This window comes from Erigeron canadensis, chromosome 4, assembly GCF_010389155.1.
Source record: "Erigeron canadensis isolate Cc75 chromosome 4, C_canadensis_v1, whole genome shotgun sequence".
Taxonomy (NCBI): Eukaryota; Viridiplantae; Streptophyta; class Magnoliopsida; order Asterales; family Asteraceae; genus Erigeron; species Erigeron canadensis.
This window is the reverse complement of record NC_057764.1, coordinates 40,895,198-40,910,534: the sequence shown is the minus strand read 5'-3', so window position 1 is coordinate 40,910,534 and position 15,337 is coordinate 40,895,198. Positions and strand designations below refer to the sequence as shown.

At 31.2% G+C, this 15,337-nt stretch overlaps 2 protein-coding genes and 1 pseudogene across 2 annotated transcripts; 1 reads left to right on the top strand and 2 right to left on the bottom strand.

Annotated features, from left to right (window-relative positions):
- Window positions 1–4,065: 4,065 nt before the first annotated feature.
- On the bottom strand, window positions 4,066–5,128 carry LOC122597624 (annotated as a pseudogene).
- A 3,633-nt stretch (window positions 5,129–8,761) lies between these two features.
- LOC122595272 (macrophage migration inhibitory factor homolog) lies at window positions 8,762–10,576 on the top strand. Its single transcript, XM_043767611.1, has 3 exons — window positions 8,762–8,964; window positions 9,877–10,077; window positions 10,446–10,576. The coding sequence occupies exons 1-3, from the start codon at window positions 8,854–8,856 to the stop codon at window positions 10,479–10,481; spliced, it is 348 nt and encodes a 115-aa protein (XP_043623546.1). The 5' UTR covers window positions 8,762–8,853; the 3' UTR covers window positions 10,482–10,576.
- An 84-nt stretch (window positions 10,577–10,660) lies between these two features.
- Window positions 10,661–14,509, bottom strand: LOC122595271 (transcription factor bHLH35-like). Its single transcript, XM_043767610.1, has 5 exons — window positions 14,338–14,509; window positions 14,030–14,195; window positions 13,581–13,808; window positions 13,291–13,461; window positions 10,661–11,210 (listed from the first exon to the last, which is right to left on the bottom strand). Exons 1-5 carry the CDS (start codon window positions 14,409–14,411, stop codon window positions 11,121–11,123), a joined length of 729 nt encoding a protein of 242 aa, XP_043623545.1. The 5' UTR covers window positions 14,412–14,509; the 3' UTR covers window positions 10,661–11,120.
- Window positions 14,510–15,337: the final 828 nt, after the last annotated feature.

Genomic DNA, 15,337 nt, shown 5'->3' with positions numbered 1-15,337 from the left:
ATATATTGTCACCTGAATAATTATGTATCGAATGAAAAAGAAAAAAATATGGAGAAACATTTTACTATACGTAGTTACTGTTAGTGACCGTAACTCATTATGTTATTTTATTTTTATCTTTTTCTATTAGTGTCGTCGAAGTTAGTTTTTTGTATGGTGTGAATCGTTCGCGAATAACGAGAGTCTAACATACACTATTTTAGTCGAGTTCGCGTTAAAAAGCCACTTTCCTAATTTTTCTATTAGTACTATTTGATTTTGGTTTATTACCGAAGTTAGTGACCTTACCTTAAAATCATGGGCACATGTAAAATGATATATAGGACATCGGATAACCTGATTCAGAAAAATTAGGTACATGTCACCCCATGCTAAACCCAATAAAGGTCTACTTTATCTTGCTGACATGTAAGAAGTTGATTGGATTTGGGGATTTCTTAAGATGGCATGAATAATTTGTGTGGCAGATGGATGTTGTACGCTTCCATCATTACCTTCAATGGCTTCCGATTGCAATTGTTTGACACTTCCAAATTCAAGTGATAAGATTAGAATAAAGAAGGGTTAGAAGATGAGTAGATTCTTATCTAATAGTCATATGAAATATTACACAAGGAGAAAATTATTCTATATCATATATCATATTAAAAATATATAATGAATTAATACCAAAGATTTTTTTTCATTTTCACATTAAGGTTTTTTTTTTTAATTTTTTTCGAGATTAGCCTTGATATGTGTACATAAAAACGAGCATGCTACCCGTGCATTGCAGCGGATATCATTGAGAGATTCGATAGTTATAATCTTAAAATCTTTTAATATCGTTAATTACGACCTCTTCTTGATCTTGAAATCTTTTGATCTCGTTAATTACGACTTTTGCTTGATCGAGATCCACATTAATAGACGTTGTACCGCCATAATTCCCGACTCCATATGAATATGTTGTGTGTGTTTTAGGGTATAAATAAGACAAATATTAATGTTTAATGTGTCTGTTTTTGATGAAGGGTATTTGTATTTATTGGGAGATGGAAGACTAAAGAGGTGAGGATTGAGGGAAGGGCAAAAAAGTAAATGGCATATCCCAAATCTTGTAAACTTTCAACATGGGTGGATAATTTTTAATTAGGAGTATAGATATAGATATAGATTATATTCTTCATACTTAACACTTGTTTAATTTTCAAAAGCAGCTTTTATTTAGGTGAAAAAATGTTTTTTTGAATTATTTTATTTCATTTCATTTCATATTAGAAAATCTAATATCAATCACCTATTTAATAAGGGGAAGTGATATTCGTACCATCAAACTTAATTAACTTATCATATTATACAAGTATTACAACACACTGTACAAATAGTTAATGTATAAATGTGGTAAATCAATCAACTTAAGTGGTATTAATATTACTTCCCATTTAATAATGCACCTTAAAGAATTAATAATTATATTTGCAAATTGAAGATCGAAGGAAGGTGTCAACAAGTACTTGTATACCAATTAAAATATTGCAAATAAAAGGAATAAATAGAATATGTATATAAGTTTAGTATAAGGTTTTCACATTCTCCAAGAAAAATTTTTTTTGCTTGTGTGTTCACATCATACTTGTTTAACTCATTATAATGAATACTTTTAAGGTTTTTTATACTAAGGTGACGCCACTCGACGTTTTCGACCATTTATTTTAGATGAATATGGTGTATACTATATAATATGAAATACAAATTCTTTCACTACCCCAAGGATAAACCATTTTTCTAGCCTCTTGGTTTCAACTATTTAAAGTTTTGTCCATTTCACTGATGTTGATTTGGTGTTAAAATAAATTATTTTGTGTTATAAAGCTTTTCTTTATACTGTATAATTTCTATCTAAGGGTTTGTTTAATTTATCAATACTGTAATGTTTTGTATATAAAATAAAGGGATAAGTACCTATGAATGTAATAAACTATACACGAATGTTTATGTTGTGTAATGAACTACTTGGATGTTTATTGTATGTAATTAACTTTCAAATCCTGGTAATTAGATGTATTCGAGCATATGTGGCAACTATATATGTTGTCACTTGTAAGTTTTTGATTGGTCGGATACATTTAATAACTAAGATTTGGAGGTTCATTACATGTAATAAACATATAAGTGGTTCATTACACAACATAAACATTCGTGCATAGTTCATTACATTCCTAGATACTTATCCCTAAAATAAACTAAAGATTTATATTATAATTTGAAATATCAAAGTTATCTATGTTTTGGACAGAACATGGTCCCATAGCCTAATGGAAGAAGCTTAACCTTTACTAATCCGTACCCAACCCAAGTCCAATCTAGTTTCACCAAATTTAGGCCTTAAATAGATTTGTTAAGAAGTGTTGGAATCAACATGAAGTTTAAGGACGCGACTAATATACGTACATTTATTATTATTAGAAATTTAGAATAAACGAGGGTTTAAATATCCGTGCTATGCACGTCGTGTTTTAAATATATTATTTGCATGTATTTTGTTGCCGGTCCTTTAAAAGCTAATAAAAATTGTTTCACAAAACCATATTATTCAAAATAAAAGCATAATAATAGGTAAAAAGGAAATAAAAAATTTCAGGTCAAATGACTTGGTTGTTCTACAATGATTAAAAATCCCTAAAATTTAAACAGTAAAGTGTTGTAATTTTAATTATTCTAAATCCATTAGCATTTGAAAACAATTCATTAAAGATTTCTAGTGCTAAATACGTGTTTTATTTATCCCACATGTAGTACTTTCGAAAGTTTCAACAGTATCACAAAACGGCTATGTACGGTTTCACTTCCTGGAAGAAGCAAAGCACCTATTCCTGTCATATATGTACGGTTTCACTTCCCGGAAGAAGCAAAGCACCTATTCCTGTCATATATAGTATAGTGCAAGAGGACGTTATTTTATAGGACTGAAATATAGTATTCTATGGGATGTGGTCAGAAAATTGGTGGGAAGAATAAAACGGAAGAAGCAACTTGTATGCCTGCATGTCCTTAGTTACCCCGGTTGTGCTGAAATTACCTATATGTTGTTTGCTGACATCTTGTGTTTCAAAAGAAAATTACATACTCAAATTACACACCTCAAATTTAGTTTTATTCTTAGCAAGTAGTTGTTCAAAAAATAAAAATTTATTTGTTAGCAATGACAAAGATTTACATAGAAAATAACACAACGAATAAATAAATAGCAATTGTGAGCCTAATATGTGATACTTGTACCTCGTTATTCATATTCCATAGCCAATTGGTTAGTCAAAACCTGGGCATTTTAAAGGGAAAACATCATGTTCATGTACAACGATCTTTAATAATATTAGTCTAGGGACAATTGACGGAAATATAAACTCTTTATCCCATATGGGCATCCAATCATCTTTAATCTCTTTCATTTTCTTTTTAACATCAAATGGTACTCCCTATATATATAATTAGGTGTCGGACAACCTTATATTCCATTTTCTTATATATATATATACACACGTACGTGGCACAATGTTATTATTAGATATAATTCAACGTCGAATTAGAAATTGTCAAAGCCAAAATTCTTTTTAAAAAAAAACTCTTCAAAATCTTTAGAAAGAATAGCCTATCAATATGAAAAAAGAAAAGTTGTGTTATATTTTAAGCTGAACAAAATCTAATCGAAAGTAAGCTATAACAGTCATAACTTTGACTTTAAAAGTCAAGCGGAACTTTTTTCACTATGATGAGAGGTAGGCATTGTTTACTTGGCTCCCTAACTAACCTTTGTGTAGAAACTCGGTGGTGAGGAAGTATGAAGTCAGTATGATGAAAATTTATATGCCACATCACCCATTTACACTCTCACCCTCTAGAATTATTAGTTGCATTTAGCAGTTTAGTAAATCCACCATGTTAGAACAAACTTGATTTGACTTCCAATTAATACGAATCTAATCATTTAGACAAAAACCTTATACTACTTGCATTCACCTATATACCAAATACCCATGATGGAAAACATTTAGCAATTGAAGTTTTTTAAATCTTAGGATTGACTTCAGAACTCTAAGTGTACAACAAAAAGCTTATAGTTCATCGCCTCGAGTAGGCTTCATTCTTGGTCCAGGAGTACCATGACTACTATCATAAAAATTCTTTAAGCAGGTGACCCACTACCTTTCCCGCCGATCTTTGCCTGATAATAAGGATGAAGCGTTCACTTATTAAAGCTTTGGTTATATCCTACACTACCTTGCGCTTGTCTCCCTGAAACCACCCCTTGACTGCCAGGTTGATGAGCTGAGCCACCATAAGTCTTCCCACCTGTGTTATCATTAGATGGTGGATACTCAGTTTCTTCACGGCTAACCCGATGGTCATGAGTGGGTCGAACCACCCGCCTCTCGACCAGTCCTTCCGGTTCCATGTAGGATCTGGGCCAAGAAGCGGGATTAATATCAACAAACATTTCAGGATTCTCTTGTGGGTCATTTAGATTGATCATCTTCCCACCAGTTTTATATTTATGACAACTTTGACAAATTATGGCTAAAGGTATTCATAGTAAATACCAGGAAACTAATCATAATCAAAGAATACAACCCTGTGAGGGACTACAGTGTACAGAACTTTTGGCAGTATGGATATAACTATGGTTCTTCCTGCAAAAGCATTGACCGTTATTGCCCCACAACTTAATAGTTGAGGTAATATTTAAAGTGAACACCGCTTAATTTCATGACATTTTCTTGAATTTTTATAAAGTTGAAACAAAATTCTTCTAATAAGATAGTCTCAGGATTTTGTTTGTTGAAAAGTGGGCACTGAATTGTCTACAGATGATTCCAGTTCATAAAGAAGCTGGACTCATTTAGTACTCCTAGCAATCATGTTCAGCAGGAATCAATATATCTTGTACCTCCAACAGAAACATTTGTAATTCACACCATCTATATCTAGGTTAAGACTTTACTTCACACTTTTTTATACACAACGGCAAAATATCTCAGGCCTAGAAAATGGAATCAACATATAAGTAAAGCACAGATAGTTACTAAAACTTTTCTATCACGGTACCTTCTTGGCTTCTGTTATTAACACTGCTGTAACCTAAGTCCATAGTCCTCCCTTCTTCCTAAATTTCAAACATAAAACCACACTAATCAAATACACCAGCCTAAAATATTTTTTTAAAAAGGCCTTTTGAAGGCATATCAGTAACGATGCATTACCATGAACCATGCCCGGTTGCAGCCTCCACTTGAATGCAGAACCTTTAAATGTTGATAAGAATTTTAAAAGAGGTTAAAAACAATAAATAGCGTATAAAATTTAAGCTCAATATTGGTGTGGTTTAGGAAAGAAACCTCAACAAAAGATATGTAATCGCACTAATGAAGGCCATAGATGAATCAGGTTAAAGACTACAATGTTGACTACAATGTTCTGGTATATCATACAAATTCTCATGGGAATAACAACTCCAAAATCAAAGAGTATTTTTTACATGGGAAATGATATAATTAACATGCATAATGTCAAGCAATGATCATTCTTTGTCATATAACCCACTAAAGCACATTAATCACAATTTTTAGTCATTTTTGAAGAAAAGGAACGTATTAACTACATCTTCTAAAGAATCATCATATGCTACCTCAATTTTCTCAGCCAATAGTGTTTTTGCAGGTCGTTACCCCAGCCTTTCTATTGTCTATATGGAGAACCTTAACACCCAAAAAGCAAAAATTACTCCATAATTATGCACATGAAATAAAACCCACAAAGTTAGCGGAATACCATAAAAACTGAAACAACACTCATGAGTGTACATACCTCGTCAGTTTTATCTTTCAAGAATTCCCATTCAATTGGTTTCTGAAAAATGTTTCTGGGTGAACCCAAACTGAACTAAAAAAAATACAATTTGATCCTCTACCAACCCATGTGGCCACACCTACGTTTGGTAAGGCTTGGTATTTGGTAATGCTCAAAGAGATAGTTTTGAGTTAATGTTTCATTGTTGGATAATATCGATAGTCAAACAACAACCTTAATAGATAACATGTAAAAAGTCAGAATAATGATACATTCGACAAAAACACTATAAACTTAAGTGACAATATATGGTGAATTAAACTGGAATGCATTTTCGTATAATAGCTTTTTCGGATTCGGTTTTGCATATCTTTATTCATGAGTTTCTTGCTATACATAACCAAATAAGAAACATACGCCATTAATTGGATAATAGCATAAAGTGAGGGACGTTTTACCTTGCTTTGTTAAAATTTAGAACAAAAATTGTTGAAATGGTTGCTAGAAAATTGAGATTTAACATAAATGTTTCTAATATATGATTCCCCTTTTTCATCTCATGATCCAGAACGTAGTAATGAAGAAAAACATACAACATAAATAAATTTAAACTTTTTAGAGGCAAACCTGAATTTTCTGCTGCAACTTGGGGCATATTTTATTTGAATCTACACCCGTTACACTTAAACCAGAAGCCACATTGTTGTAGTATTAGAGATTAGGACCCGTTCCTATCCCAAGTTCCATAATGGAAAAGCCCTAAAAAAACACAATTAAAAATAAATAATGAAAATATCCAATGAAAAGAAATTTTGAAAAGGAAAAACTCCTAAAAAAATTAATAACGAAGAAATCCTATAAATTTGAATAGTAGTTGCCATAAGAAGAGTGGAAGAAATAAACAAAAAGTTAGAATGAAACTTACCTTTGCGTGATGAGGATGGTGAAAAACCGGAAAAATAATTCAAGCTTTTAAAAGATTTCTTTTTGGATAAAGGAAACCTTGAGTAGTTCAAAACCAAAAATCTTATCAAATACTTCATTAAACAATAAGGTTATAGTAAAACATTAATAATACAATAGCAAATGATTGAGAGAGAACAAACTTATAATGGTGGATGAAAGGGCCAGAGATGGTGCTGGTTTGGTTGAATGCACAGGGAGGTGGGATGGTGATAGAGATTAAAGAAGGTTCTAAATTTTAAAACTGTGAATTAAATCAAACCGTAAAAATGATGATGAATGAAAGGAATTGAAATCAATAAATACTTTACTTACACTAACACTAACACTGCCATGACGATTGAAGGATGAATGAACCGCCAAAAAATGAACAATCGTTCATTAAATAATTGATTCATTCAATACATTTATATACATCAAAATAAAAATTAATCATTAAACAGTTCATTCATTGATATATATTTATGCCATTAATCAATATATATTTTGATATTGCAGTAAATTAGAGTAAAATTAATAAAAATCAAAACACGTATTGAAATCAGCAATCAAATTGAAATAACCATAAAGTAAATTAATTAAGACCCTAATCAATTCTTAATTCCTAGCATTGATTCCATTCTTAGAACTTTAGAATATATATAAGATAAGATTCTTAAATGATTGACATCATTAAACTTTTCTTCACAAATGTTTTTAAGACACTAGTTAAAGAAAAAAACCGTTGTTTGTGATCAAGGTGGTTTATATATGATAACTTTGGATTATCTGTTTAACGAATAGTCATTTTGGGATTAGTCCGTTTTACAAAGCATGTCAAATAGTAAGGTTGATCGAAAAATTTAAATGAATAATCACTCTTATAAAGGTTGGTTTGTAGTTTTCAAATACAATTAAGATGATCAAGTGGTTAATTATCTTGATATTATTTCATTAAAAGTTTTGGATTGAAACATTTTTAGATCTTAAGAGAGACCAAGTAAAACGTTCAAAATATCCTAATTAGACACTTAAAACGCATATATCTGAGCTTATCTTCCCTTTTTTAGATAATATGCACACAAAAAGATCTCCTACGTTTGTCCAACTCATATGTTATATGGTATCGATAAAGCCATTTCCACTTACAATACAAAATTATCTTAATTCCTTTATAAAAATATCTTACTTTCCATTTTGAAAGTGTTACATAATAGTTATCTGCAAAAGTAGCAAATTGTCTGTAATAAACACCTTATAAGGAAAGAGCTTGTCAATTATTTTACACTCTAAACTCTTATTTTAATAACGAGAGGAAGTATCCGCGCGTTGCGACGCTGAGATGGTGGGGTGATAGGTTATATAGTGTGATGAGTCATAGGGAGGTGATATGTCATACAATGTGGTAGCCAAATGCCTTAGCCGTACGGGCTTTGCCCTCGGATTTAAATTTTCATCGAAAATATATCAAATGACATCTCTAATGAAAGAGTATGAAAATTTTAAGAACACCCACATAAATTTTATTATTTATCGATGTACGGTTTTTTGAGATAAAATATTTTAAATGAAGTAGAGAAATAAAATGATTTATAGAAGATAAAAAAATTAGTGGTTGAAATCTGAGGAGAGAGAAAGAATAAAATGAAAGGTTGAGATTTATTTTAACAAGATTGTGAATAAGTGACAAAGGTATTTTGGGGTTTTCAACTACTTAAAGTTAAAAAAATGAAGAAAGCAAATGCGTTATAACGTAATAGAGATTTGCACTTTAAATCCTTAAATTTTAAAATATTTTCATTATCACCTTTATAACAATCTACACCAATCCACAACACAACCACCAATAATCTTGCTAGCACCCATTGTCATCAATTCTGCCGTCACCATTACTATCACCGTATTACTCGGGTACCATGCTAGTTTATATTAGAAAATGTAAAGGAAGCTTACGAAGTAAACATAAAACTATATATGTCATCTTATATTTGACGCATTATCTTTTGATGTTGTAATTAGAATTTGAAGACCACCCGTTTTCCTTTACTTGACAACTTGTAAAATATAAACCAAAAAAAAAGAAGGATGCCAACATTGAAGTTGTCCACCAACATTCCGGTTGACCCAGTGATTGCTTCTGACATTCTCAAAGATGCCACAAAAGCTGTTGCTAAAACCATTGGAAAACCCGAATCTGTTAAGCTCCTTTTTTTTTTTTTTTTAAATCTTAACGCCCTCCAACTGTTTGATGAAATGTTTCACTGTAGTACTAGTAGTAGTAGTATAACTTAAAGTTGCTGTCTTTTTAGATTGTCTTCCTTTTTTCTTTTTTTTTTATCTTAATGCCCTCCAACTGTTTGATGAAATGCTTCAACGTAGTACTAGTATAACTTGAAGTTGGTTGTCTTTTAAAGTTGTTTTTTTATATGTGATGGGTTGCTAAATTGTAAGTCCCAGAAAGTTATTTAATTTTCAAATCAATCTGAGTTACGAGTTGTTATATAAACGTGTGTGTTTGGTATAAGCAATTTTTTTTCGTAGTCAATGCACTTGAGCTATCCTTAGCAAAACATTGGTAACTGAATTTAATTTTGATTGCAAGTACAATAAGGAATGTAAAAGTGACCAACTTTTCTAATCATTTGGCGTCTTGGTTTTTGGTTTGATATAGACTTATGTTTTTTGTGGAAAGTATGATAAAAATACCGGTACATGTGATCACAAACTGTGAAGATGTGAATCGTGTGACACATTTTTGCCTATAACTTTTAGCTGTTGCAAATTAAAGTGTTTCTATAAGCACAGTTTTGGCAAGAATGACGGGATTGTTGCGATAATAAGACAAGTAACTCCTTTAATTCGAAAAGATACTCATCTCACATCAATGCCCATAGACTTGCTCACTTTTATTTGCATGCTTATAAGTTATTAATCATTAGTTTTGTTATACTCTTTGATATATCATATGTTATGTTTCAGTGTATGGTTTATTCTGCTCTATTTTACTTGGACCTTAATTGTAATTCCAAGTGCACATGTTGTTATTTTTGGTTCTTTCGCAATGTTTAGATTGATATCTTGAGATGACATTGATTTTCCTTGGGGCAGTATGTTATGATTTTGATCGATGGAGGTGTTCCAATAGCATTTGCTGGTACGGAAGAGCCAGCTGCATATGGAGAAGTGATTTCAATTGGAGGGCTTAACCCGAGTGTTAATGGGAAGTTGAGCTCAACCATTGCAGATATTCTTCAAACAAAACTTTCTATTGACAGTTCACGTTTCTATATCAAGTTCTATGATGTTGAGGTATGTTTCTCTTCATTATATGTGGCAAAATAGATTGAATACCGTGTCGTGTGCGTGCGTCTTTGACGGGGAATCAAAATGATCTATTTTTGTAGTTTCTTTTAAATTTTTTTCATTCAAACAGACCATCTTGGTTTATGGATTGTATATGCCTCATATTCGCTCTTTGAGAGACTTTGAACTGTCATTCATTTGATTGGCTTTCTATTCTAACCAAAAATTTCAACCGTTAATGTCCCTTAGAGATAAAACATTTACTTAATCCCGTTCATAGAGAATTGGATTGTTGTTAGTTGTTACTTCTTTCATCTTTTTATTCTTGCATGATCTGCATTTATTTTGGGTTTTAACTCGATTCCATCTTCCAGCGCTCCTTTTTTGGCTTTAATGGATCGACGTTTTAATTGGAACTTCTACACAAGAAGCATATTATTGTACTCATATTTGGACAAACTTCATTATTTTTATGTTGTATCATACTGTAGTCATTTTATTCTTGTTTTTCTGTACTCATTTACTAAACTTATTGCTTGAAAAAAAACCTAGTCAACATATTATAAGTATTCAATAGCCGGCCAGATGGTTTAGTTCATAAAATCAATTGTTAATCCTTCTCGAAACAAATAGAAGAATGTTTATTTAGGTTAGTTCTTTTGTAAACAAAATAATTAAAAACATACAGTAACAAATGCAAATGATAAGTAGCTAGTATGCAAATTCCATAGGTTAAAGAGACCATCTTAGTGATATGCACTGGGCAAACGATATCCCTCTAAGGAAAACGAACCAGGAAAAATCACGAAGAAAACTCTCCTTCACCAATGGAAAAAAGATTACAAAAAGAAACAGAACTGAACAGGAGGAAGAGGAGGGGTGCTAAGGTTTATTTGATTTCATCGTCGTTTTTATTTCCAGTTTTCTGTAAAGCTTTCAGGTCAAGGAGATCTTTTTCTTTATTATGAAAAAGTCTTGATATGACCTTTGAACTTTAAAGAATATATTTGAAAAACTGGAAATAAAAGATGAAAATTTGCTAACACTGACTAGGTGCTCATTGGACTTGGAGGATCGTTTAGAGCCGATATCGCGGTATGAATTTGTATCTTCAAGAAATCTATTTCTTCCTCATCTGCCTGTACCACAAAAAGAACTAAAAACTTAGTGACTCTATCATAGATGAAAAGTGAACATGTTAAGTCAGATTAAGTAATAGCCTGATAACACTTTGGAAGTAAAATATTCGAGTTTTACATGTTTGGAAATTACGATTATCACATGGTGAACCGGATGCTTGGTCACTCGAACGTTGAACGTAGCTGAACACAACTCGTGCTTCTTAAGCTTTTTTATTAGTACCTTTTAGGGGTTTACTAAATACAGCCCTAAGGGCTGTGTTTAAGGTGCATAAATTGTTTGTACATTTACCATGAAAATCAGGGGCGGACTTTTAATATGGAAGGTACAAGTTTTTTTTATGTACATTAAATGCAGCCCTTTTAGGGTTATATTTAGCATTTTCCTACCTTTTATTGTGAATGTGTGGAATTTTAAAAGAATGGAAACGAAATAACTACGTACTATAATTGATTAATTGGTAGTCTATATAAGACACTCAATATTGTCAAACATCATTTATTTGGGAGCAACATAATCTCTTCACGTCAGATTATGTCGATGTGACGTTGCCAATATAATAAATAAATTTAGACTTGTTATATTATTTACGAAAATAATATATCCTTTTAATAAATAGTCTTAATAATTTTTTTAAAAAACTTCAAATATTGAAAATTATAATCCACTCATTATTTTATCTCAATTAAATGCCGTGCCTTCAGGCGGTTTAGTTGGAAGTTTCTCCTACTACTAGATATTTAGGGTGAGGGCTATCTAGTGCGGACTCAGTTAATACAACGTAAACTAAATCCCTTGTTGCGGGCAAACGATCTACACCTTTCAAACAAAAAAAAAACCCACAAAATTTGTTTATTTTCTGTCTTTATTGTTCTTTGTATTTTTCTGTTTTAAAGTTTCAAAACAACTCAACAAGATTTCAATGATTGACCATATTGTATTGATAAACAATTTAAATAAGATATTATGATTAGCTAGTTTCTAAATTAGTACTTACATGGAAAGTGATATGATAAAACTGGGTACATGTTTTAATTTTTAAAAAGATAACAGCCGCTATTCTTTGGATGTTATGATATAAAGTTAGATTAGATGAACTTGATGTGAAGTCTCCTATAGAGTAAGAGAATTATGATCCAATTAATTAGTTTCAAAAAACCAATTTAAAGAAATAGATATCTATATATATACAACATCCAATCACATACAACATGTGTATGTATATATATTGGAATGGTATATGACTAAATATTGTTATGTACAAAACTACATAGTATTACTCTGAAATAATAAATAAATTAATATTAATATGTATAACAGAGTATCAGGTGAAGTACCAACGGAATGGAATATTGGAGGTAATTAAAAAAAATTGTAAATTTGGTTAAATTTTTTTCTAATAAATAGTTATGTTCGCTAAGAATATCCTTCGAAATATAATGCTTTGCAGATCTGTCCATTAAACTCAATATATTACTCGTATCGTATGTGAAAGACATAATTTTAAATAGAATTCACTCATGTGGCGAATAGATATAATAATTATAATATAATTGTATCCCACTGTCTATCACTTGTCTTCTACTTCACCCTTTTTTAAATGTATATAGTATACTATATTTGGTAGCCCTACTATTATTGATATATCCATACACACAAACCAAATTTAATTAAATAAACGTATTAAGATTTTATTAGATTAAACTTCAATTATGTATGATGAATTATTATTATTATTATTATTCAAAGGTGATATCATATAATTTGATATCTTATCTATACAATAGATCAATAATTTTCCACATAATTTATATCTTAAAGTAATTAGCTAGAGATCATGAAATCATGGAGCATGTCATATACAATAATACATTAATGTAATATAATATAACTATAAATTAACTAACCCAAGTTTATTTACAGTATCATCATGATTGAAGAGAATAAACTACTCGTGTATATGATGCTCAGGTTATTTTTATTAAGTAAAATTAAAAAAACTCATTTTCTTATTTAATAACAACAAATTTTATATATATCAGGGATATGACGTAGGTATGTATAAAGAAGGATAAGTACCTGAATGAAGAGAGTCTTGAAAAGGGTCTCAGAAAAAGCAGTAATGTTGGCAGTGACAACATTAAGCTTCAAAGATTCAAAAACCTCACAAATCTTCACCATGGTGTCTCTTCTTTTCCTACATTTTAAGCTCACCAACACGGTCTTCTCCCCCACATATGAAACATTTAGCTGTCAACGTACAACAAATTAATTATTAGCACATGATTAATTATTTATATATATATCTTAGCTAAAGAATTGAAAGAATATATATATGTCTTTTCAATTCGGCCACCACTACTACTTACTTCAAGAATTTCAACGGGGAAGACACTTGATTCGATGGAATCCGGGGATTGCTCAATCCTTTTCTTCTTTGATCTCTCAGTTGACGCCTCTTGATGATCAAAATCAAACACACCAGATTCCGATTTCCGGGACTCAAGCTCTATTATTTCTGATTGAATAATCCTCTCTTGATCATGCAAATGTTGAATATAATCAATTGCATCTTTGATTATAGATGCTTTATCCATCTAAAAACAGAAATAAATAACAAAAGAGGAAAATACCATAAATAAAAAGATCATAACTTGCCAAAAATAATATTACTACTAGCTAGCTATAGTGTAATAAATCATTGAACTGGATGGCATATATAATTAAAACGGGCCATAATATATATAATGCACCAAAAGCAAATAAAAGGAATGCACTTTCCCTATAAATAATTATAACATATAGTTAAGTTTAGGACCTTGCTTATGTTTGGGACCACTGCTCTAAGTGCAAAGAGCCGATCATTGAGCTTCTTCCTTCTATTCCTCTCCGAAACGATGTTTTTAGAGGCTGCCAACGACTGAGGCCCATCCGGCGAGCTTGAATCATAGTAGCCCGAAAAAGTTTCTTCCAATCCTCCCCAACTATACATATGTTCACAAAAAAAAAAGGTTCATGCCAATTTGATGAATTGAACACACACATATATATAGGTTAAGTCTTAAGAACGAATTGGCCGGTATAGTACATAGTCATCATTAATTAATTAGGTACGTAGTTAATTACCTGTCGAATTCTTCGGTTTGGAGAAACATATTGGTTTCCCAATAGTTTTTGTACTCATCACCAATGTCTTCCATAGTTGGTTAAAAAATTGATGAATGGTGATTGAGATGAGAGACAGGAAGAAATGGAGAAAAAGGATGTTTTTGTTTTGGGGGTATATTATAAGTTTTTTTTTTTTTTCTCGAAGTAACATGTTGGGTATTTATAAGGGTCTATTTGAGTAAAGGGGGTTGGGTGATGGTGGGGTTTGATGTTAAAATAGCTTTAGTATGTATATATGTTAGTATTTTTACTTTTTTGACAATATATACCGCGTAATAATGAAGATACGGTTTTGTCGCTTTGTAGGCGCCAAGTTATATAATGTTCCATTTTTCATTTTTCGTCCCACGGACAGTTTTTTTTTAAAAACTTTTTCACTATGTTTTCATTTTATTATAAATTTAGTTTATTATGAAAGATTTTACCTCAAATAACCAAAAATTTAGTAGTTTGAGAAAATTACTTCCATTCTATATTAATTTTAATATCTTTTCTATGATACTTAGGGTGTTGATGTCACCCACGGGTACCGGACTCTACGTACGCACGGTATCGTTATCGTCGACCCTCACGGGTTAGCACGGGTTAAAGCTAGGTTTGCAGTTTGTGAACACTTGTTAACCAATGTAAGAATTCGATGCGTATGAGGAAAGTAAAAAATATAAATTGTAGTGAGCTAGGCTTGGAAATTCTAGTGAAGTTTTTTTAGTTAGAGGTATGATCAATCCTCCTAATTGTTTATCCACATCTTATATTTCTTTTTACCAGATTGAGTGGGGACCAAACACCTTATATTTGTCATTAGAAACAAATGCGTAATCACTCGATTCAAGTAATTAAAAGTAACTTTGAGAATACAAAAATAAAAAATAAAAAACAAAAATCTTGGTTATCAATCTGATTAGTCCGTCGTATAACAACAATTATCTATCTAACTATAAGGTCTTGGGTTGTGGCT